At 43.1% G+C, this 23,705-nt stretch overlaps 1 protein-coding gene across 1 annotated transcript in view; it reads right to left on the reverse strand.

The window, feature by feature from the left end:
* Nucleotides 1–23,705, reverse strand: part of LOC308170441 (L-fucose kinase-like) — a gene marked incomplete at both ends in the record, with an annotated part of 162,152 nt that overhangs the window by 22,691 nt on the left and 115,756 nt on the right. Inside the window, one exon of the mRNA XM_080545231.1 lies at nucleotides 194–295. Within this exon, the coding sequence (XP_080401357.1) occupies nucleotides 194–295 (102 nt within the window). The remainder of the gene's footprint in view (nucleotides 1–193; nucleotides 296–23,705) is intronic.

A 23,705-nucleotide genomic window follows, 5' to 3' on the forward strand; every position in this document is an offset into this window, starting at 1 on the left:
AAGGGGGTGAAGAATTTGTATAGGCGTTGTTAAGAGAAAATATAATAAATAAACCTCTCTTTCTTTCATGTACCCCATCGGGTACAGATCAGACCCTCAATAAAGGAAGGATGCAAGTTTGAACTATTCATATAGTGAATATGTGAATATGTCAGAATATGTAAACAGGCTCTGAGACAGAACGCCTCCTGACCTGCAGATGGCAGTGTTGGATGACTGCTCCTGTCGACAGGCTGACGTCCCCCTCCAGCACGCTGTTGATCACCCTGCCTCCATCGTCCACACAGCGGGGGTTCTAGAGGGATGGACAGACATCAAGACATCAGTCACCCGGAGTTTAGGATAAAATTCGCTTTGCTCTGCGTCGTTTGGAGCTGTGAGAACGCGCATTCGAAGTCGCTCCCGGAGCAAACAACCAACGCATGCTCCGCTTGAAAAGGGTGGTTTCGCTCCGGTTAGAAATGTCGTATATTTCTGTAGTATGTATGATCTATGTATGAATATGTAGTATATTTTAAACACACACACATACCAGGGCATGCAAGGACATGATGCCCTCTAACAATGAGGGTTCTATGGCAACCAGATGACCAACAGAGACCTCTGGGGGTTGGGCAAACACACATACATTCTGGCCCCTCCCCTCTTGAACAAAACGGGCAGGCTAGCTAGAGAGCGGCCTCTTTTCCAGCCCAGGTCACAGGATCAACACATGTATGTATAAATCTGTTTGTAACTCGGATTAAATCGTCTTAAACTCAATAACTGTTCTTTGATTCATAACCAATAAGAAATACACAACACATGGCGAGCCTAGCAACGGAGTCTAAAAAGGGAAATCTATGTTTGAAAACTGAAGCTGCAAGAAAGGTATGATTGTGTGGAATGGCTGTGTTTTTCAAACATTTTCTTTGAGACTAAAACAACCTTAAAGTAAAGTATCTTGTTGGAATAGAAACAAACCTTTCATAATCTTTAATAAGTGGGGTTGGTGAGAGCCGGACTTTGAAGCCCGTTTTTTGTAAATATACGATTAGATTGGTAAGGGATTTGAGTGTTTGTATTGGTGATATAGGGCTGAATTTGGTAATTCGCTTTTTTATGTTAAGATATTAGTTGTGTAACTAATAGTGGTATTACGGAATATCGTGAGTGTGTGTGTAAAATTGTGTTTTTAAAGCGTAATAAGTCATTATTGTAGAACTGTAGCAGAAGTGTGTCTTAGACGCCATTGGCATTTAGACGCCATTTGCATTGTCCTTTGTCCTTTGTCAGCGGAGCTTAGACGCCATTTGCAGTGTCCTTTGTCCTTTGTCAGCGGAGCTTAGACGCCATTTGCAGTGTCCTTTGTCCTTTGTCAGCGGAGCAGAAACACGCACGCTCAGGCACGCGCGGACACACACAGGCCTAGATATCTCTGTGAAGGGACCGTGTAAGATTTAGTTCGGTAACTAATAGTTAAATTGCATTGAAAAGAGCATTATTGTTATAGACTAAGAAATCGATTCTTCAGAACTGTGTCAGAGAATCCATTCTTAGACGCCATTGTCTTTGTCCTTGAGGAAGGACACACACAGAGGCCATCTCTATGAGGAAAACGTGAATGCATTGTAGAATATTTGAATGAGATAAATAATAGTTTAACTGGATTGAAAGATAATCGTGAAATTGTTGTGTCGTGGAAAATAACAGTATTGTGGAAAGCAAAATATATGTTGTGAGACTAATCTTTTCACAGCAGCGGGTTTCCCCTCAGAGGAGAAGGACAAAGACTAGCCCCTCCTTCCCCTACTCCATTTTACACGGAGGAGCTGGCGCATGCGCAATCGATACGCAAGTCGGTTGCTTGGCGCCGCCTGCTGGACAAAATACGACAAGACATTTTAAAATACTAATCCTCAGGGAGATACATCTGAGGTCGATGAAACAGTCCGATACATTAATAAATAGATGGTTGTAAATGATTGTAATATATTACATTACTTTAATTAATTTAATTAATTACAAATTGATTGAATTAATTATTCAGATCATTTTATTTTTCTGTTTTCACAAAACTTTGCTCAATTGTTTTGTGACAATCTAATGATAACCATTCCTTTGTTTGATATGTTGATAATAGCTTATTGACTTCACAGGTTTACATCAATGAAGTGTCAATGAATAATTCTAACTAATCATTCATTCCTTTCACTTAACAAGTCGATTTCTTTACAGATTCTAATTAATAATTAATCATTTCATTCCTTCCCAATAACAAGTCGATTTCTTTACAGATTGTAATTAATAATTAATCATTTTCCAAATAACAAGTCGATTTCTTTACAGGTTATAATTAATATTTGTAATTTACATCTTTTATTTCAAGTTAGGTCATGTCCACAGCTTTTGATAAGGAATAGCAGAATAGTTTGTATTGATAATTAAGCAGTAAAAGGGTTTTTGTAAATCAGTGAATACTTAGGTGTTGACCAGCCTTTGTGATTTGATAATTGTGTTGACCAGAACTGTAATTAGTATTGAATGAGTAATTAAGTGACACATATTCATAAACAATTAGGAAACACATTTAAGTATAAAGTACTTACACAGATATTAGATTTAAGTTAATACTGCACTGACATACACAAGAGGCAAATCTGTTATTCTGAGTTGCAGGGTTTTGTGTGGACGGTTAATACAGTTATATTGGACTAGCATTTGTTTAGCAAATAAGGCAAAATAAGGTGGGTTGTAAGAAGCGTACACCTTATCTAATATAGAATATTGTCAGCATATTGAGCAAGTAGAATGGGGTCAAATTCAACGAAGCTGTTAAAAGATATTAGTGAACATCGTGGAATGTTGGCTACGTTATCCCCTATGGCTGTAGTGGAAAAAATGAATCCTCTTGTTAGGGAAATTAGCAAAATGTCTACGAAATGGAATAGCTGTTGGGCATACATTGAACAGCCGTGGCCGAAAGAGGGCAGCCTTAATTTACAAATAATTGCAACATTGGAAATACTTATCAATGGGCACAAAGCACATCAAAGAGGAAAGATTAGATCAGAGAAACGCAAGTTAGAGTTAGCTATTTTAGATCTATTTAAGGTAGAGGGACAGAAAATAGCTCAGATGGAACCGGAAAAGAAAAAAGAATTGGCCAGAACACTGGAACAGAAATTGAACATTTCATCCCCAGACATGTGTCCTGTCTCCAGTCCCCCTCCATATGCTAAGGCACTGGAGGACCATTCCCAGAAGAAGAAGAAGGAGCCAAGGGGAAAAGGGGACGACAGGAGTGACGAGGAAGATGACAGCGAAGATGGCAGTGAAGACTCAAGTGATGACGACAATGCAGATGGAGGCTACAACGCGCAGGTCAGGAAGATGATAGCCACAGCCGAAAGGAAAGGTGGGAGAAGACGCCCGGAGAAAGCGGAAAGAGAGGAAGATTGTCACCGAATGTCATCAAATACATTAAAGAACTGTCCAGTGCTGATTCGGGGTAACAAGATGGAATATCATCCGTGGCATCATACAGATCTGTCTGAAGTGATAGAGAAGCTCCCCGTTCTTCAAGACGGCGGATACCCGTGGACTACTGAGATGGACGTGAGACTGACAGGAACGCAGGCCGCAATGGGAGACCTGAAAAGACTCTTAGCTCTTATTGCAGGATTGGATACAATGCAGGAAATATTGATGAAGGCAGGACTTCATAGATATATCAATACATCAGTTTATGATCCAGAGCTCTTCGCAGCAAACAGAGGCAAACTGTGGAAAGCAATCAGGGAGATCTACCCTACTCACATTCACCCAGACAATATCATTGTGAAGCCACTGGGGGGAGATGAGAATCCCCGGGGGTTTGTTGCCCGTGTGCACTCTCAATGGAGAAGTGTGACAGGGAAAGACGCTGAAGATAACCCCTTAGAAAAATCCATAATCAGGGAAAAAATACAAGAAGGGCTTCCTACCCCAGTTAAGGATAAGCTAGCAGAAGTGGTGGGGCTACGACACATGAACAAAGCTGTTTATATAGACCACGTAGCTCATCAAGTTGAGTTATATCGAAAGAATATTCAGATACAGAAGGCAGAAGACGAAGAATCACTCAGAATATTGACTCATGTGCAATTGACTGAAAGCGAGAGGAACATAGAGGGAGTGCAGGCTTTAGCCCCACAGCAACAGCCACCTGGAGTGCAGACTGCTACTTACCAGTCCTACTCACAGGGGCCACAAGGGGGGTATCCTGCTACTTACCAGTCCTACCCACAGGGGCCACAAGGGGGGTATCCATACCCACAAGGACCACCAGGGGTGCAAGCGGTTCCATACCAGATGTACACACAGCCTGGCCAAGGACCACCACCAGGGGGATGGACAGCAGCAGGGAAGAAGATGCTAGAACCGTGTTACCAATGCGACCAGAATGGACATCTAGCCTGTACCTGCTACAACAGGCCCCAGGGGGGCGCAGGGGGGAGCCAAGGAGGAGGATATTGGCCCCCTACTACACCTGCTCCAGGAGTGATGAACCCTTACGGAGGCCCAGCAGCTGGCCTATAGGGGTGCCCGGAAGATCCGAGTGGGAGGTGCCAGCTGGTGGTGACACAGAAGCCTGAAGACGCCACGCACCTTCCTATGTCTAGAGAATATGTGAAGACAATCGGATTTGAGGGAATTAAACAGCTGATTCCTACAACTGAGCTTGTAGACTTAGAGTACAAGGGACAGAGAGCAACTCTGTCAACATTTGTGTCAGAACACACGCCAACAGGGCTGCTAGGGAGAGATGCTCTATGCCAATTGAACTGTACAGTAAAATGCACACCTGACGGCTGTCAGGTGACGGTGCCAGCCGATGTTCAGATTCCATCGACAGCCAGAGTGATTAAGCATAGAACAGACCTACAAGCTTTGCCTTTAAAGGGAGCTGATATAGAATATTGGGTTGATGGGTCTTGTTACGGGGTAGGAGAAACTTTGTGCGCTGGGTATTCCTTAGTTAAAGCACAGAATTCAAAGTTTATTGTAGAACAGGCTGAGGCAGTTCCTCAGCCTTGCTCAGCTCAGTTGGCTGAATTGATTGCCCTCACAGAAGCATGCAACTTGGGAACCGGACGGAGAGTGACAGTGTACACCGACTCTGCCTATGCACATAATGTTTGTCATTTTAATGGAGCTGTATGGAGGGGGCGGGGTTTTAAGAGAACTGATGGTACGCCTATACAGCATCACGCACAGATCATGAAGCTGTTACAAGCCATGATGAAGCCAAAGGAATTAGCCATAGTGAAGTGTGCCACACACAGGTCTGACTCATCACATGTCACACAAGGTAACAGGGCTGCAGAAGATGCAGCCAAAGCCATTACAGGAGCAGACAAGGCAGGTAAAGGTCTTCTGGTCACACATGAAAAGCAATTACAGGGCATGGTCACACTTGAGGATTTATTGATGTTACAGAGTAGAGCAACTTTGTTAGACAAGAACGTTTGGCTAGCAAGGGGGGCAAGTCAGGATGACACAGGTCTATGGAGGAATCATGAGGGGTTGGTTGTAGCACCCTCAGATTTATTAGGCATGTTAATACGGGAAGCTCATGGATTAGCACATGTGGCTAGGGGGGAGGTAAGACGCAAGATCACCAAGGAATATGGGTTTTGGAGTCCATATTTGATGGAACAGATTGACCATGCTTTGGGTCAATGTGGGGTCTGTTGGAGAAACAACATCAGAGTGGGTACACCAGTGGTGTCTGGGCATATCCCTACCCCAATAGGGCCACGGGTGGTGGACAGGGGGGTGGATGTACAGAGTAGGCAGGATGTTGTGCCAACAGGTGCCGAGGTCCCCAGAGAACCTGAGAAGGAGGAGCTACGACGAGATGCTGTGGTGTTGCCAGAGCCAGTGGCAATGCCAGTGTTACAGCCAGTGACATTACCGGCAGTGCCTGAAACCGAGGGGACAGTGGAAAGCTGTCCAGATGCCAATGAACCAGAAACCAACGAAGCAGAGAGTGTTGACAGTCTGGAGGTCCAGCCTGGGGGTGTCCAAAGCCTGGACACCTGTGCTACTGGGGATGCTGGCGAGTGCCTGCATCATGCTTCAGATGATGCTGAGGGCGATTTCTTTACAGATTGTAATTAATAATTAATCATTTTCCAAATAACAAGTCGATTTCTTTACAGGTTATAATTAATATTTGTAATTTACATCTTTTATTTCAAGTTAGGTCATGTCCACAGCTTTTGATAAGGAATAGCAGAATAGTTTGTATTGATAATTAAGCAGTAAAAGGGTTTTTGTAAATCAGTGAATACTTAGGTGTTGACCAGCCTTTGTGATTTGATAATTGTGTTGACCAGAACTGTAATTAGTATTGAATGAGTAATTAAGTGACACATATTCATAAACAATTAGGAAACACATTTAAGTATAAAGTACTTACACAGATATTAGATTTAAGTTAATACTGCACTGACATACACAAGAGGCAAATCTGTTATTCTGAGTTGCAGGGTTTTGTGTGGACGGTTAATACAGTTATATTGGACTAGCATTTGTTTAGCAAATAAGGCAAAATAAGGTGGGTTGTAAGAAGCGTACACCTTATCTAATATAGAATATTGTCAGCATATTGAGCAAGTAGAATGGGGTCAAATTCAACGAAGCTGTTAAAAGATATTAGTGAACATCGTGGAATGTTGGCTACGTTATCCCCTATGGCTGTAGTGGAAAAAATGAATCCTCTTGTTAGGGAAATTAGCAAAATGTCTACGAAATGGAATAGCTGTTGGGCATACATTGAACAGCCGTGGCCGAAAGAGGGCAGCCTTAATTTACAAATAATTGCAACATTGGAAATACTTATCAATGGGCACAAAGCACATCAAAGAGGAAAGATTAGATCAGAGAAACGCAAGTTAGAGTTAGCTATTTTAGATCTATTTAAGGTAGAGGGACAGAAAATAGCTCAGATGGAACCGGAAAAGAAAAAAGAATTGGCCAGAACACTGGAACAGAAATTGAACATTTCATCCCCAGACATGTGTCCTGTCTCCAGTCCCCCTCCATATGCTAAGGCACTGGAGGACCATTCCCAGAAGAAGAAGAAGAAGGAGCCAAGGGGAAAAGGGGACGACAGGAGTGACGAGGAAGATGACAGCGAAGATGGCAGTGAAGACTCAAGTGATGACGACAATGCAGATGGAGGCTACAACGCGCAGGTCAGGAAGATGATAGCCACAGCCGAAAGGAAAGGTGGGAGAAGACGCCCGGAGAAAGCGGAAAGAGAGGAAGATTGTCACCGAATGTCATCAAATACATTAAAGAACTGTCCAGTGCTGATTCGGGGTAACAAGATGGAATATCATCCGTGGCATCATACAGATCTGTCTGAAGTGATAGAGAAGCTCCCCGTTCTTCAAGACGGCGGATACCCGTGGACTACTGAGATGGACGTGAGACTGACAGGAACGCAGGCCGCAATGGGAGACCTGAAAAGACTCTTAGCTCTTATTGCAGGATTGGATACAATGCAGGAAATATTGATGAAGGCAGGACTTCATAGATATATCAATACATCAGTTTATGATCCAGAGCTCTTCGCAGCAAACAGAGGCAAACTGTGGAAAGCAATCAGGGAGATCTACCCTACTCACATTCACCCAGACAATATCATTGTGAAGCCACTGGGGGGAGATGAGAATCCCCGGGGGTTTGTTGCCCGTGTGCACTCTCAATGGAGAAGTGTGACAGGGAAAGACGCTGAAGATAACCCCTTAGAAAAATCCATAATCAGGGAAAAAATACAAGAAGGGCTTCCTACCCCAGTTAAGGATAAGCTAGCAGAAGTGGTGGGGCTACGACACATGAACAAAGCTGTTTATATAGACCACGTAGCTCATCAAGTTGAGTTATATCGAAAGAATATTCAGATACAGAAGGCAGAAGACGAAGAATCACTCAGAATATTGACTCATGTGCAATTGACTGAAAGCGAGAGGAACATAGAGGGAGTGCAGGCTTTAGCCCCACAGCAACAGCCACCTGGAGTGCAGACTGCTACTTACCAGTCCTACTCACAGGGGCCACAAGGGGGGTATCCTGCTACTTACCAGTCCTACCCACAGGGGCCACAAGGGGGGTATCCATACCCACAAGGACCACCAGGGGTGCAAGCGGTTCCATACCAGATGTACACACAGCCTGGCCAAGGACCACCACCAGGGGGATGGACAGCAGCAGGGAAGAAGATGCTAGAACCGTGTTACCAATGCGACCAGAATGGACATCTAGCCTGTACCTGCTACAACAGGCCCCAGGGGGGCGCAGGGGGGAGCCAAGGAGGAGGATATTGGCCCCCTACTACACCTGCTCCAGGAGTGATGAACCCTTACGGAGGCCCAGCAGCTGGCCTATAGGGGTGCCCGGAAGATCCGAGTGGGAGGTGCCAGCTGGTGGTGACACAGAAGCCTGAAGACGCCACGCACCTTCCTATGTCTAGAGAATATGTGAAGACAATCGGATTTGAGGGAATTAAACAGCTGATTCCTACAACTGAGCTTGTAGACTTAGAGTACAAGGGACAGAGAGCAACTCTGTCAACATTTGTGTCAGAACACACGCCAACAGGGCTGCTAGGGAGAGATGCTCTATGCCAATTGAACTGTACAGTAAAATGCACACCTGACGGCTGTCAGGTGACGGTGCCAGCCGATGTTCAGATTCCATCGACAGCCAGAGTGATTAAGCATAGAACAGACCTACAAGCTTTGCCTTTAAAGGGAGCTGATATAGAATATTGGGTTGATGGGTCTTGTTACGGGGTAGGAGAAACTTTGTGCGCTGGGTATTCCTTAGTTAAAGCACAGAATTCAAAGTTTATTGTAGAACAGGCTGAGGCAGTTCCTCAGCCTTGCTCAGCTCAGTTGGCTGAATTGATTGCCCTCACAGAAGCATGCAACTTGGGAACCGGACGGAGAGTGACAGTGTACACCGACTCTGCCTATGCACATAATGTTTGTCATTTTAATGGAGCTGTATGGAGGGGGCGGGGTTTTAAGAGAACTGATGGTACGCCTATACAGCATCACGCACAGATCATGAAGCTGTTACAAGCCATGATGAAGCCAAAGGAATTAGCCATAGTGAAGTGTGCCACACACAGGTCTGACTCATCACATGTCACACAAGGTAACAGGGCTGCAGAAGATGCAGCCAAAGCCATTACAGGAGCAGACAAGGCAGGTAAAGGTCTTCTGGTCACACATGAAAAGCAATTACAGGGCATGGTCACACTTGAGGATTTATTGATGTTACAGAGTAGAGCAACTTTGTTAGACAAGAACGTTTGGCTAGCAAGGGGGGCAAGTCAGGATGACACAGGTCTATGGAGGAATCATGAGGGGTTGGTTGTAGCACCCTCAGATTTATTAGGCATGTTAATACGGGAAGCTCATGGATTAGCACATGTGGCTAGGGGGGAGGTAAGACGCAAGATCACCAAGGAATATGGGTTTTGGAGTCCATATTTGATGGAACAGATTGACCATGCTTTGGGTCAATGTGGGGTCTGTTGGAGAAACAACATCAGAGTGGGTACACCAGTGGTGTCTGGGCATATCCCTACCCCAATAGGGCCACGGGTGGTGGACAGGGGGGTGGATGTACAGAGTAGGCAGGATGTTGTGCCAACAGGTGCCGAGGTCCCCAGAGAACCTGAGAAGGAGGAGCTACGACGAGATGCTGTGGTGTTGCCAGAGCCAGTGGCAATGCCAGTGTTACAGCCAGTGACATTACCGGCAGTGCCTGAAACCGAGGGGACAGTGGAAAGCTGTCCAGATGCCAATGAACCAGAAACCAACGAAGCAGAGAGTGTTGACAGTCTGGAGGTCCAGCCTGGGGGTGTCCAAAGCCTGGACACCTGTGCTACTGGGGATGCTGGCGAGTGCCTGCATCATGCTTCAGATGATGCTGAGGGCGACTCCCCAGACCTTGATCAGCGTGGGAGGGGACCAGGCGGCTGCCTGAACCTCAATGACACTGACGGACGACGACCAGTTAGGAAAAGATTAAAGACTATGAATAGGGTAGTGAAGCAGCAGATCAAAGGGAACGACGGGAATGGACAGCAGATGATAGCATGGCTGGAAACGGTCTTAGGGGCATGGGAAACTTATTTTGCTAAGATAGGAGCACCTATTATAGCAGACATGATTTTTGACTTTCTTAGGAGGCAGGGCCTCATTGACTGTTTTTGGAAAATCAGTCACTCAGTCCACGTTAATGAACTTTTCAGAAGACTAGTCCTCACCTGAGGTGAAGATCTATGCATTAATGCATTCCCTTTGTCCTATGCTTACTGTTGGAGAATTATGTGTTATGATAACTGAATGTCATTATTTGTGTATTGTCTGTTTGTTTCTATATCGTGTGATTGAGGTCAGTTGAGAAGTGATGTGGTGGTTATACAAAGCTAGGAGAGAGGTTCTGTTCCTAGCGCAACGAAAATGGAAGCTCCTGACTATGAAAGTGTTATCAATCTGAGACAGCGGTAAAGGCTGTTCTCCAACTGGGTTCAAGTGCTAGCAACCTCTGACCCTGACGCTTCAAGGACAAAGAAAACATCGGTCGTTGGAAGTTTCTGTATTGATTTGTGCATGATGAACTGTGTTTAGTTTAATTGTGATTGTTATTTTCAAGATTCTTTTTATTATTGGTTGTTTTCTATTTTTTGTTTATGATATCTTTGGGTCCTAATACTGGTCCTGGGTTGGTCTGTGTTATTGTGCTTCTTGTGTTGTGTGTTGGTGTAGTTTTTCTGTTTGTTGTTGTTTATTTTTAAAAAAAAAAAAAAAGTTTTTTTTTTTTTTTGGGATGTTTTGTGGGGTTTTGTGTTTTTGTTTTTGTTTTATGGTAGTTTAGTTTCGGAACACCCTCTGGGTGGTCCGAGGGGGGATGTGTCGTATATTTCTGTAGTATGTATGATCTATGTATGAATATGTAGTATATTTTAAACACACACACATACCAGGGCATGCAAGGACATGATGCCCTCTAACAATGAGGGTTCTATGGCAACCAGATGACCAACAGAGACCTCTGGGGGTTGGGCAAACACACATACATTCTGGCCCCTCCCCTCTTGAACAAAACGGGCAGGCTAGCTAGAGAGCGGCCTCTTTTCCAGCCCAGGTCACAGGATCAACACATGTATGTATAAATCTGTTTGTAACTCGGATTAAATCGTCTTAAACTCAATAACTGTTCTTTGATTCATAACCAATAAGAAATACACAACAGAAACGACGCATCGAGGCTGTCCATAGGAAAACAACAGCGCATGCGCGTTGATCTGGATAAGAGCAGGACGAACGGGCAATTTTAAATTTTTCTGATCAATCAACTAGCATGTCTGTTGCTTCGATAACGTATGTTACTTCGTTTACGCAAAGGGCTGTGAGAACGCAAATCAGAGAAATAATTTATGCAACAATGTTACAATCTCATCCACTTGCTCCAGGTCACGATTCGGACTTTCATGTGAGAACATGACCTTAGATTCATAGATAGAGCTCCAGTATGGATTCAAAGGTTCGCTTTAAACATATTTTGAAGCTATAATATGACACATGTATACAAATAATGTCGTAAAACAACCTTGCTATCCTGCAAGAATCAATGGGAATACTGTACATTATCATTAATTGAATTGACAATAGCAGTAACTAGTGCAGATTGTACCTTTAACAGTAACTTACAACTTGTTAAACTACATACAGTTTGATGGCACAGTAAACAAGATATGACATAGAAATAGGTTCAGGGTCAGCAGGAATAGGTTTCTATCTCTTGACATTGTCATCAAGTCATTGCCTATAAACAGACTGCACTTACATAGCGCCTTTATCCAAAGCGCTTTACAACGGCCTCTCATTCACCCATTCACACACACATTCACACACCAATGGCGGCAAGCTGCCATGCAAGGCCCCGGCCGGCCCGCTCACCGGGAGCAATTTGGGGTTCAGTGTCTTGCCCAAGGACACTTCGACATGTGGCCAGCCGGGGCTCGAACCGCCGATCTGCCGACCTCGCGATCATTAGACAGCGGCTCTACCTCCTGCACCACAGCCCCCCTTCCTGCGCCACAGCCGCCGCCTATGAGTTTTGTGAATGCAAGGACTGAATTGAAGCATACAGATATTCAGAGGAGGTGTGAAGAACGCTTTTCAATTGAGGCTGGTGAACTGTCCTCCAGTTAAATACTCATCTAATACGCATCTATCAGCTCTGTGTCCCCGGCAATGAGACTCATACCCTGAAGGCCTTAGAATGTGGTTCTGATTCCTGTCTGAATCTTCACTGTAACTGTCAATACAAATGAAAAATATGAGTGGGACTGCCCCACTCAGAAAAAATAACAAACAAACAAAAAGAATGTGGTTCTGGCATCACAAGATGTTTTCTCCGACACCTGGTCTTAAAACCACTTGACACACTCATGGGAATAAGGCTAGACAACTAGGTATAACCCTTCCTCGTGTCAACTAGCTTCAGTAGTAAATAACTGTCTGTGCCACAGCTGTGTAAAGTTTGTAGTCATGACTGTTTGTGACATGTGATGTCTTCTGAGTGTCCTGAGGGTGTTATGAAGGAGGAGGGGGTTCCAGTATGTGTGAGAGGGTGTCTTTCTCTGTCCCCTCGCTAGTCAGACGGGAAATATGCTCTCTCCCAGACATAGTCAGGTAGTCATAGCAACCACCTGGAACATAAAGTCTCGCGAGATTTAAATAAGCCTAGATTTTCCTTTAGCGACGTTGATGGAATACCCCCCTGTTTCCTCCTCACCTGTATTGATTTGACTGTTGTTGTTGTTTTTTTTTTACTTTAGACCACATGCATCCTCTTTTAGTAAATGTATGTCTGTAAGTGGGCTGCCAAGAGTTAGTATCTAGGCCCGCTATACTACATTGCATTGGCTTTTCAGTTCAGACACAACCCATGAAAACTCAATTCAATTCTACCAGAAGGCAAGGTGTAGTAATAAGCATTTCCCCATTACACGTCAAACTCTTTCAGATATATGAGGAAGTGTCTAGGGGAAATGTCTGGTGTTGGGAATTTGTCTGGTCTGGTGAATTTCTCGAAACATTCTAATCTTGCAAAACAAATAGCTTAGGTTGTTGTGTATGAGGTTCCAGACAGTCAGTCACCAACTCTGTGGTTGATATTGCAGATGGGGGACTCGAGCTGTCCAGGAGGGAGTGACTCCCAGTCGTCGATGACGGTGGAACTGAGCAAGGAGACTCTGGACACCATGCTAGACGGGCTGGGCCGGATCCGGGACCAGCTGTCTGTGGTGGTTGGAAAATGAGGACATTCACCTTTGGCTCTAGGGTGCATCTAAGCACTCTAGAGTGGCCTATCGCCCTCCACTTCAACTGCATTGAACTCAAACCGTAGGGAAAGTAAAACCGGTATGGTGGATGCCAGTGGCGGCTGGTGCAAAATTTTTTGGGTGGGGCACAGCAGTGTGGCGGGGGGGTCCTCTTTCGCGCGCACAAATGTGCGTCCTGGCCAAGAAATAGAGACAGCCAATTGGAGCGCTGCTACAGCTCACGTGTAAGCGAAAAGTATTCGTCCTGGCATAGACTTGCATTGACACAGCGCCCCGCGTTCTCTCCCTATGTATTTTAACAGTGAGTTTTACACACACACACACACACACACACACACACAGATAAAAATGTTTATTGTATTGGAGGATTTTTAATGAATGCTGATAGGCGCCGACAGAATATCAGCCACATTTTGTGAATAAACAATGTTTATTTAAAAAAAAAACTTTTACAAATCGCAACAAGGAAGTGAAGGTGGGGGCGGCGCCCCAGCGCCCTCTATCGCTCAGCCGCCACTGGTGGATGCCTATAGAGAGATCAGCCGTCGGCTTTTCGCCAGTCTGGTTTTCACATCAAAAAAGAGGAATCGCCTCTACTATTTGGCTTATGCACACTTTGTTCAGTAGTAGGCGAAATATTTGGAAATGGTGGAACAGACTCCCAGTCACCTGGGGAAGAAAGAAGTCACCATACACACAGTGTTTTTTTATTTTTATTTGATGAGAACAGAGTTTAACATTAGCCGATTTGCATTCACCATTTTATATTTTTCTTTCCCCACCCCCACAATGACAACAGAGAAGAAAGGAAAGATACTACATTCCCCTATTGGCCTGTCATCTTTTGAATCAGCAGACAGTGGCAACAATGTATTTTTATTCACTGTTTATTGTGTAAATAAATGAAGAGATTAACTCTGAAATTAGTCTGTGTAACCTCCCCAATCACACTGGTGGCACAGTAAAGCTGAATTCATTATATAAAAAAAACTGTTCTGGCTCACACTTGTGTAACAGTTAATCATTGTCTGCCTGTAGGTTGTGGCCCATGAGGGTCTATTTGAATATATGTAAAACAACAACACTGGTGCATTACCTGAACCATGGCGTTGGTTCTGTGAGAGCAGTACTGAGGTGCCTGTGTGATGCTTTCCACCACAGCACTCACTCACACTCACACTCACACTCACACTCACACCTTCCCTAAGCAAAACAAACACACATGGTGTGATGTTGCACCTGCAACTCTGAGCCAGACTGTGTGACTAGTCAACATGCAATAGTGTAACAGCTGATCCTCGTCCAACCAAGGCTGAATTCAAACCCATGTAACAACTTAAATGTAACATACAAGCTTGCACACTAACCATTAAAGGTGAAGTGTTAGATAAGTAAGATAATAAGATACGTTTTATCTCACACAGGCCACACATACTGAACATAACATGCTATGTTTTCTAATAGCGGCAAATGTGTGCATATCCTTAACAAACAAAGTGTAACATAGGTAAGCATCACAACACCAGGTTTTATAAAGGCTTTGTTTGGGCGCTCTTCAGTTCATGTTATTGATCATTCCTTACTTGCTACTGATGTACCATCATGGCAAGTTAGCACAACTGTAACAATCATATTGTACCTTTAAAGCAGCTATGCACAGCACTCCATGTCTCCGACCCATTTGTTGCGCTCAAGGAGAGGTATTACTTTTTCACAACATGATTACAAACTAAAGTAGCTATAGTATAGTAATACGTCCTTATTTAGAGTCATATTAATCATGATCAAGGAGTAAATGACACAGTAGATGCTTTAAACCACAGCACTGGTTGATCTTTGTCCATATTTTCAGATCTCAGGAAGACAACGTCATCTTAGCAAACATACTTGATACATGAACACTAAACATAAGTTATGCTTTACTTTCAATCACATACTAAATGGCTCCGATGAGACATTTCATGTCCCATTTAAGTCTTAATAGGTGTTTGACACTGTTGAATGACAAAAGTTAGGTAACAATCTCTTAAAGCTAATAGTCAACTTCCAGACCGCTTGTTAAGCGGACTACCAGTAGATGCGCAACAGATATTACAAGGCCTGGATAATGATTTGACGTGTCAGTAACCACATCAATATGATCCGTGACCAGTATATTCAAGACTGGGTGGTTGTGTAACAGCATTTACGAATGGTGGTAACTTTGTTAAGTACTGTAACTTTGAGTCAGAGGGTTACTACTTAATAAGGTCCTCTGAGCTAACACTGCTTTCACATTTCATCTTTATAATTACTACTGAACACTCCAATAACAGTTAGTCTCACACAGGGCTGGACTGGGACAAAAATTAGGCCCTGGCATTTTTGGCCCAGACAGGCCCACCCCAATCGGTCGGACCACACCAGCACAAAAATACTTGCCTTATATACTCGTCTTATATACTGTGCTGTACAGTCATATGACAAACTGTAGTATTCCCCCAAACCACTACAAAGACGACTACATACAGTAAGCAATGGTACCAGTGCAAGTAGACCAGTGTACTCAGTGATCAGATTCCAGAGCGAATTTACGAACGCAGCCTTGTTGTTCTAGATTTCTTTTTCCATTATCAACCTATCATTGCGCTTTAGAGTAAAACAAAGCACGCAACTGTCGCGTCTATCTTTTCATGGCAACTCTACATTGTGATTTACAAGGGATATTAACTCATATTAAGTAATATTATTACTTGGTTACATTTTGCAATTGATCCGCGGTACACATGCGTGCCGAACCGTGGGGGGCGATCCGTTACACCCCTAACAGCTACCTACGTATATTTTCCTTACCGGGTCAACGGTTACAGGCTGACTCGGCCCCGCTTCTTCTGTTTCCTCTCTATCCTCTGTATCTGTACCCTGCTCCCGCTCCTCCATGCTAGCCTCCTCTTCAACCCTAACCCTAAACCTCTGTATCTGTACCCTGCTCCCGCTCCTCCCTGCCAGCCTCCTCTTCAACCTGTTGCTGTTGCTGCTGTGGTAAACTTGAGGGTGCAGCAAACATGTCCCTAATGTTTACACATTTGGCAGCATCTTCCTCGAGTTTCTTTTTGTTTTTCTCCCTAAGTTTTTCCCAGCCTCCCTTCCGTTTTAGTGTGCTTTTGCGCTCCATCTCTCTCAGTATCTATCTAGTAACTATCCAGGCTAGCTAAATTTATTTTGCCGGCCCAAAACTACTGCGAAACTGAGACGGAGGTCTGGTGCTGCGTGCGTGACCCCTGACCCCCCCCCCCCTTCTCTCTGTTGATTGGGCCAGCCCAGTGTCTGCACCGAAAATGCACAAATGGGCCGCTGCCCCTGATTTATGGGCCGTCCAATGGTAGCGGGCAATTTATGGGCCGTTCGATGGTAGCTTTTGGCCGGTCGGCTCGGCCCAAAACTACCGCGGCCCACCGGGCAAATGCCCGGTATGCCAGATGGCCAGTCCAGCCCTGGCCGTAACCCTTCTAATCAGACACTTAACCCTTCTAACCAGACACCTAACCATTCTAACCAGACACCTAACCCTTCTAACCAGACACTAAACTCTCTACTCCCTCCACCTGTCATTCTAACCAGCCTGGGAGTAACTCTGCCAACAACCTAACAGGGAGGACATGAACACACTCACTGTTACTAGGATAAAACACACACACACACACACATCAAGTATGTTGCTATATCATTTGATGTGTGACCAGAAAATGGGGCATAAAATAGTAAAATACATAAATATATGTATGTATAAATATAGGCATATATGGCTTTTTCTGATGCAGTTACATGTGTCAAGACAATGAAGGCTTGTTGCTTTGTCCAGTCTGTGACAGACGAAAATGTTTGAGAAAGTCAGACAGATTTTATCCCATCAACTAACAACCACCAATACCACACACACACACACACACACACACACACACACACACACACACACACACACACACACACACACACACACACACCTTTATTCATGCTTTGTTCGTGGCTCTTAAATGAGCCGTTGTCATGTGTTATTCTCAAAACGTCTGATACTCCAAGCTAACTATTAAACACAAGTAGCAAGCTAGCCACTCTTCTAAAACACCACTCTGAGATGTATTTCATTTTTTTGTGATCAAATGTTTCTTTATTTTCTTTTAAAACAAACATAATGACAAAACAAGACAACAAGGCCACATCCTGCAATCAACGCCCCCAACAGCCCATACAACCACACCACAGCACACAAATTACAATATAGCTATCTAGGTATTAGGGACATACACTACAAGTCGGGACCCAAAACGTAAAAGAAAGTAAAAACAAATAACCCCCACCCACCCACCCCAGGGACCAGAGGACAAGTCAGTTACAATTGTGATAACCTACACTCAACTCAAAAGATTTTTAAGATCGACAGCTGTGGATATCCACAAATTAATATTTGCCTCTTTAGCACCATGCATACAGGCTGTAGAGCAGGGGTCGGCAATTAGGTTTGGCCTCGGGCCAATTTTTTTTTGAGCCACTAGATGGCGGGCCCGAACGTTTTTTTTTTTCGATTTTTTATTTTTTTTTCCTAACACCAGGGGAGCCACCCCTCCTAAATTTCGTTGTTTGGTACCTGTACTGTAGCAATGACAATAAAGACCATTCATTCATTCCATTCATTCATTCATTCATTCATTCATAAGTAATTGATTGTTAAAAAATGTGACACGTTCTAATGCTTTGACTTTTCTTTTGAAAAATGTACACATCGCTAGTCAACTAACACAGCTTGTTTTGTGAGCCTGCTAACAATGTAAAGTAGTGTTGTAGTTAACTAGGTAACAATGTAAAGTAGTGTTCTAGTTAACTAGATAACAATGTAAAGTAGTGTTGTAGTTAACTAGGTAACAATGTAAAGTAGTGTTGTAGTTAACTAGGTAACAATGTAAAGTAGTGTTCTAGTTAACTAGGTAACAATGTAAAGTAGTGTTCTAGTTAACTAGGTAACAATGTAAAGTAGTGTTGTAGTTAACTAGGTAACAATGTAAAGTAGTGTTGTAGTTAACTAGGTAACAATGTAAAGTAGTGTTGTAGTTAACTAGGTAACAATGTAAAGTAGTGTTGTAGTTAACTAGGTAACAATGTAAAGTAGTGTTGTAGTTAACTAGGTAACAATGTAAAGTAGTGTTGTAGCTAACTAGGTAGCAGTCCAATCCATTACGTTGCAGTATTTTGGCTTGACTAGCAAGTTTGTGTTGTGATTCTCAACAACGTTGAAACGTAGTTTCACCCTTTTCCATAGTTTTGAATAATAAATGTGTGGACTGACGATGTAGCGCAGCCTAGCTTATTCTAATAATTATTTAACATACTTTCATTCTGAATGATTTCCCCCTCCTCCCAGACAAGGTCACATTATTATTGGATTGGTTGTTTGCCTGCCGGGTGAAGTTAGCTAAACATTTAACCTGCTAACTAGCAAGAGAAACATCATGTCACTCTCCAAAGGTGTAAAGAGGAAAGTTGACGGTGAAAACAGGGCATTTAAAGAGGAATGGACAGCGAACTATAATGTTCATCCTACCTGGTTTCATCAACGCAAAGCCGTTGTGAGACTCACATCTTCCGTGCTCACAATGTTCCCTTTCTATACATGCGAGTCGTCCTTTTCCTCAATGAATGTGATAAAGACGCACGAGAGGAATCGATTGATGCAAAAAAAAACTTGAGAACTGCCTGCGGATTAAAGTGACGTCCATATAACCAGATATCAAGCAAATACTGACCGATGGGAGATGCCACTTTTCACATTAAGTGAGTACCAAGCCTGTCGTTATTGTATTTAATAACCTAATTGTATTTTTTATATTTTGAATGAATGGCTCATTGTAATTATTATCCCTAATAGCGTGTTTGCTCTGTCGTTTCAGGAGCATAGGCCTATGCACCACCACCCCTCGCATAAGCGGATTACTTTTCTTTCTTTTCTTTTTTTCACCGATTTTGTTGTCAATGTTTTTCAGAATATTAAACTGAATTTGCTTTGTTACTGTTCATATGTGTGTTGCAGTCACATATACGTAAACATTACGTTTGAATTATTTACTGAGCTGGTGTTATTTTTTTCAAACCACACACGGCTATTTCAGCACTACACGTTGTCCACCTACTTATGATTCACTATGAGGGGTTCAGCGTAGGGCTGGGTATTGCCACTGATTTCCCAAAACGATTCGATTCCGATTCACCAGCTCAGTGAGCTCACGATTCGATTCGATTCACGATTCGATTCGATTCGATTCGATTCCGATTCGATCTAGTTAAAATATACATTTTTTGCTTGAATATGAAAGAGATTCTCAGAATTAATGCTATAAATGGTTCAAGGAACCCTATAACATGTAGCATTGTTAAACATATCAATGAATTGACTCCAAAGCAGTTACATGAATGTACTTTTTATTGGAACACATTTTATTGGAACATATGAACATCATTGACCAACATTTTGCAACTACAAAAAGTGTTTTTTAACGTGCTTTACTGCAGCCGATGTAAATAAAGGGGCTACAAACATAGCCTACCGGTAATAATCAACAAAAAAAGCGTTTCCGAACGTTTTTTGAGGGGTTTATATATACAAACAAAAAAAAAAAAAAAAAAAAAAAAAAATGAAAGATCGATCTCGGGACTTATGAATCGATAAATCGCTCATTTAATGAAGATCGATTCAGAATCGGGAAATCGATTTTTTGAACCCAGCCCTAATAGGGCTGGGTTCAAAAAATCGATTTCCCGATTCTGAATCGATCTTCATTGAATGAGCGATTATCGATTCATAAATCCCGAGATGGATTTTTTTTTTTTTTTTTTTTTTTTTTTTGCTTGCAGCTTCAACCCGCAACGAGATCTCGCGCTACAAGAATGTATCATATCTCACGCAACGAGAGGTCTCAACACTAAAATCTAAAAACATGGCGATGGCAGGGACACTCAAGTCACCACCAGGCTTAAAGTCAGATGTCTGGGTGCATTTCGGATTAGCAAAATGTTGGTCAATGATGCTCATTTATGTTCCAATAAAAAGTACATTCATGTAACTGCTTTGGAGTCAATTCTTAATGTAAACATTGATATGTTTAACAATGCTACATGTTATAGGGTTCCTTGAACCATTTATAGCATTAGTTCTGAGAATCTCTTTCATATTCAAGCAAAAAATGTATATTGTAACTAGATCGAATCGTAATCGAATCGAATCGAATCGTGAATCGAATCGAATCGTGAGCTGTGAATCGGAATCGAATCGTTTTGGGAAATCAGTGGCGATACCCAGCCCTATATTCTACCCTCCGGATCGGCCCAATCTCCCAGGATGTCATATTTCAAAGTACGGCGACAGACGATCGCAACGCCCTTAGATCTAGTGTCTGAGATGTATTTCATGTAAACAAGCTAACTATTATATTATTTGTTTATAGAATGATATTGTATTTCATGTAAACAAACGCGCAGCTTCTGGGCGGGAAAGCACTGGTTTGTTATCAGCCCCACCAGAGAGCCATACAGACAGATCCACGGTTCATCTCTTCAGATCAAACCTCAGCACATATTGGTCTAACTTAGAGCATTCATGGACATTTCAGGTGAATGAACCAGACGCATTACAGAGACGGTCATGTTTCTTACCTGCGCTACTGCGATATTGGAGAACGGTGCAGATGCAGCCGCAGGCGGACTTGTTATGGTCGACGTGCTCAACTTCTCCCCGACCAGGAAGCAGTCACTAGAAGACGTAAATGAACTTCCGGCTTTTCTGAGATTTCAAAATAAAAGCTAAAAAATATAAAATGTCTATTAAAACGCGGATAGAGATACTATTGGACCGTTTTCCACTGATATTGATGCAGTAATCACAATATATTAATTGCAAACAATTGTTTTTAAATTAAATGTTTCATCAAATTAACAAGACTGGATATTATTCTTATCTGCCATGTATACATTGGATATCCGCTTGTTAAGTCGTGACGTGTTTCCGGGTCCAACGTTGGCTGAGGTGCTGTCTTCGAAATGCCGGAATAATAATAATAATTAATTATATTTATATAGCGCTTTTCCGAGGCTCAAATACCCTGACAATATGGAGAAAACGGGAAAGTGCTGTGTCCCTTGTTGTATGAATAGATCCGAGTCTAAAAAACGATTAAACTGTCATTCTACCGCTGTAGTTCACAGGTACTCTGGTGCGGGGAATTTCTGGTTTGGACTCGGAAATGGCTGAACGTCACTTTAGACGTCAGACTTAACAAGCGGATACAGACAAAACACTATTGAGTGTGTCTCAATGACAGTGGGTGTGGGAAATACTCAGCACAGTCCCTAGCAACCCACTGAATTTGAGCAAAAAGAGATGTCTTATAGATGTGTCTAAACCCCACCCATAGGGTCATTATGCAGTAGAGCTAAGAAAGATGGAACAAGTCGGCAACCAAACAAATGTTCTGACTTTTATTATTTTAAATAAATGTGTGTAAATGACCCTATTACATCACCTGAAAGGAACACACACACACACACACACACACACACACACACACACACACACACCCCGTATCAAATATGTTTGATAAGTAGAGTTATCCAAGTAAAGGTTTATTTATCATGGTATCATGTTGTAGCCTCATACAATTAATTTATGCTCTCTAAACTCCTACAAACATGCTCTCTATACTCATATAAACATGCTCTCTAAACTCCTATAAACATGCTCTCTAAACTACAAACATGCTCTCTAAAGTCTAGAGCACATCAATACTACCATCTGTTGCTACCAAGAGCCCCAGAGAGACCCTGAGCTCCAGGAGGTTTATGACCCACTTAGGTGATCAATCTGTCCTCGGACAGACTAGTAGTCTATTCCCATCTTACATGAACATGCTAAAAACACACAACTACACAACACAAGATGATCACACAGTCCCTAAACATGAACAAGACATGTATCACCATGACAACACTCACCCGAGTACAAAGCTCAGAACGTATTAGAGCAGACGAGTGTTGTGAATCACGTCATGAAAACAAGCTTAGTTCGCTGACAAAAAGTATTTAAGGATCCTAAAACTGTTGATTGTTATATTGAGGGGGCTCTAAAACATTTAAACTTTCAGAATAATAAAAAAATAAAAACATAAAAAAATAAATAAAATAAAAATCTGCATTGTTGTCGATGTCAATTCGTACACACAGGCTAGAGGCCAATCTAACAAATGTGGGGGGAGGAATAGTGTTGGAGTACGTCCAGGCGTATGTCCAGAAAAAAAGCTGATCTAATAGAAAACTGAGAAGTGGTAGGATGTATATCTTAATGTGATATGATGTACAACATCTCAGTCTTCCAGCTGAAACGTTAGGAGGATTTATTGCAAACTTAACAACATACCAGTATTCAGTCACACTCGGCTTCTAAACACCAAGGCCACATCTGGGTGGAAGGGGCGGTGACATGACGCAGGAGGGGACAAGGACATCTCAACTCCTACGACCTCGATTCCTCCTTCACTCTCCAGGAGGGAGAGGAGGGGAGGAGATGAGAGGAAGGGAGGAGAGGAAGGGGGGAGAGGAAGAGAGGAGAGATAGGGGGGAGAGGAAGGGAGGAGAGGAGGAGATGAGAGGAAGGGAGGAGAGGAAGGGGGGAGAGGGTGGGAGGAGGAAGGAGGGAGAGGAAGGGAGGGTAGGAGGAGAGGACGGGAGAAATTGAGAGAAAATAATCTAGAAAAGGCTCATGTCATGACACAACCTTCTCCCTGATCCGATCAACAAGCACATGTACATACAGTATATGATGGTGCAGCCAGCAGACCCCCCCCCCCCTTCTTCTTTAGGGCTCCTGCCTCCTTTAAACACCTCCCACACTGGGAGCAGTCGTATTAACTAGTGTGTGTGTGTTCTCTGGTGACTCTTTAGGTGTCCTGCCTGACTGAAACTCTGCCCACACTGGGAGCAGCAGAATGGCTTCTCTCCTGTGTGTATTCTCTGGTGTGTCTTTAGGGATTCTGCCACACTGAAACTCTTCCCACACTGCGAGCAGCAGAATGGCTTCTCTCCTGTGTGTATTCTCTGGTGTGTCTTTAGGTTTCCTGCCACACTGAAACTCTTCCCACACTGGGAGCAGCAGAACGGCTTCTCTCCTGTGTGTATTCTCTGGTGTGTCTTTAGGTTTCCTGCCACACTGAAACTCTGCCCACACTGGGAGCAGCAGAATGGCTTCTCTCCTGTGTGTACTCTCTGGTGTGTCTTTAGGGATCCTGCC

The sequence above is a fragment of the Nansenia antarctica genome (assembly GCF_963989245.1).
Source record: "Nansenia antarctica genome assembly, chromosome: 14".
NCBI classification, from domain to species: domain Eukaryota; kingdom Metazoa; phylum Chordata; class Actinopteri; order Argentiniformes; family Microstomatidae; genus Nansenia; species Nansenia antarctica.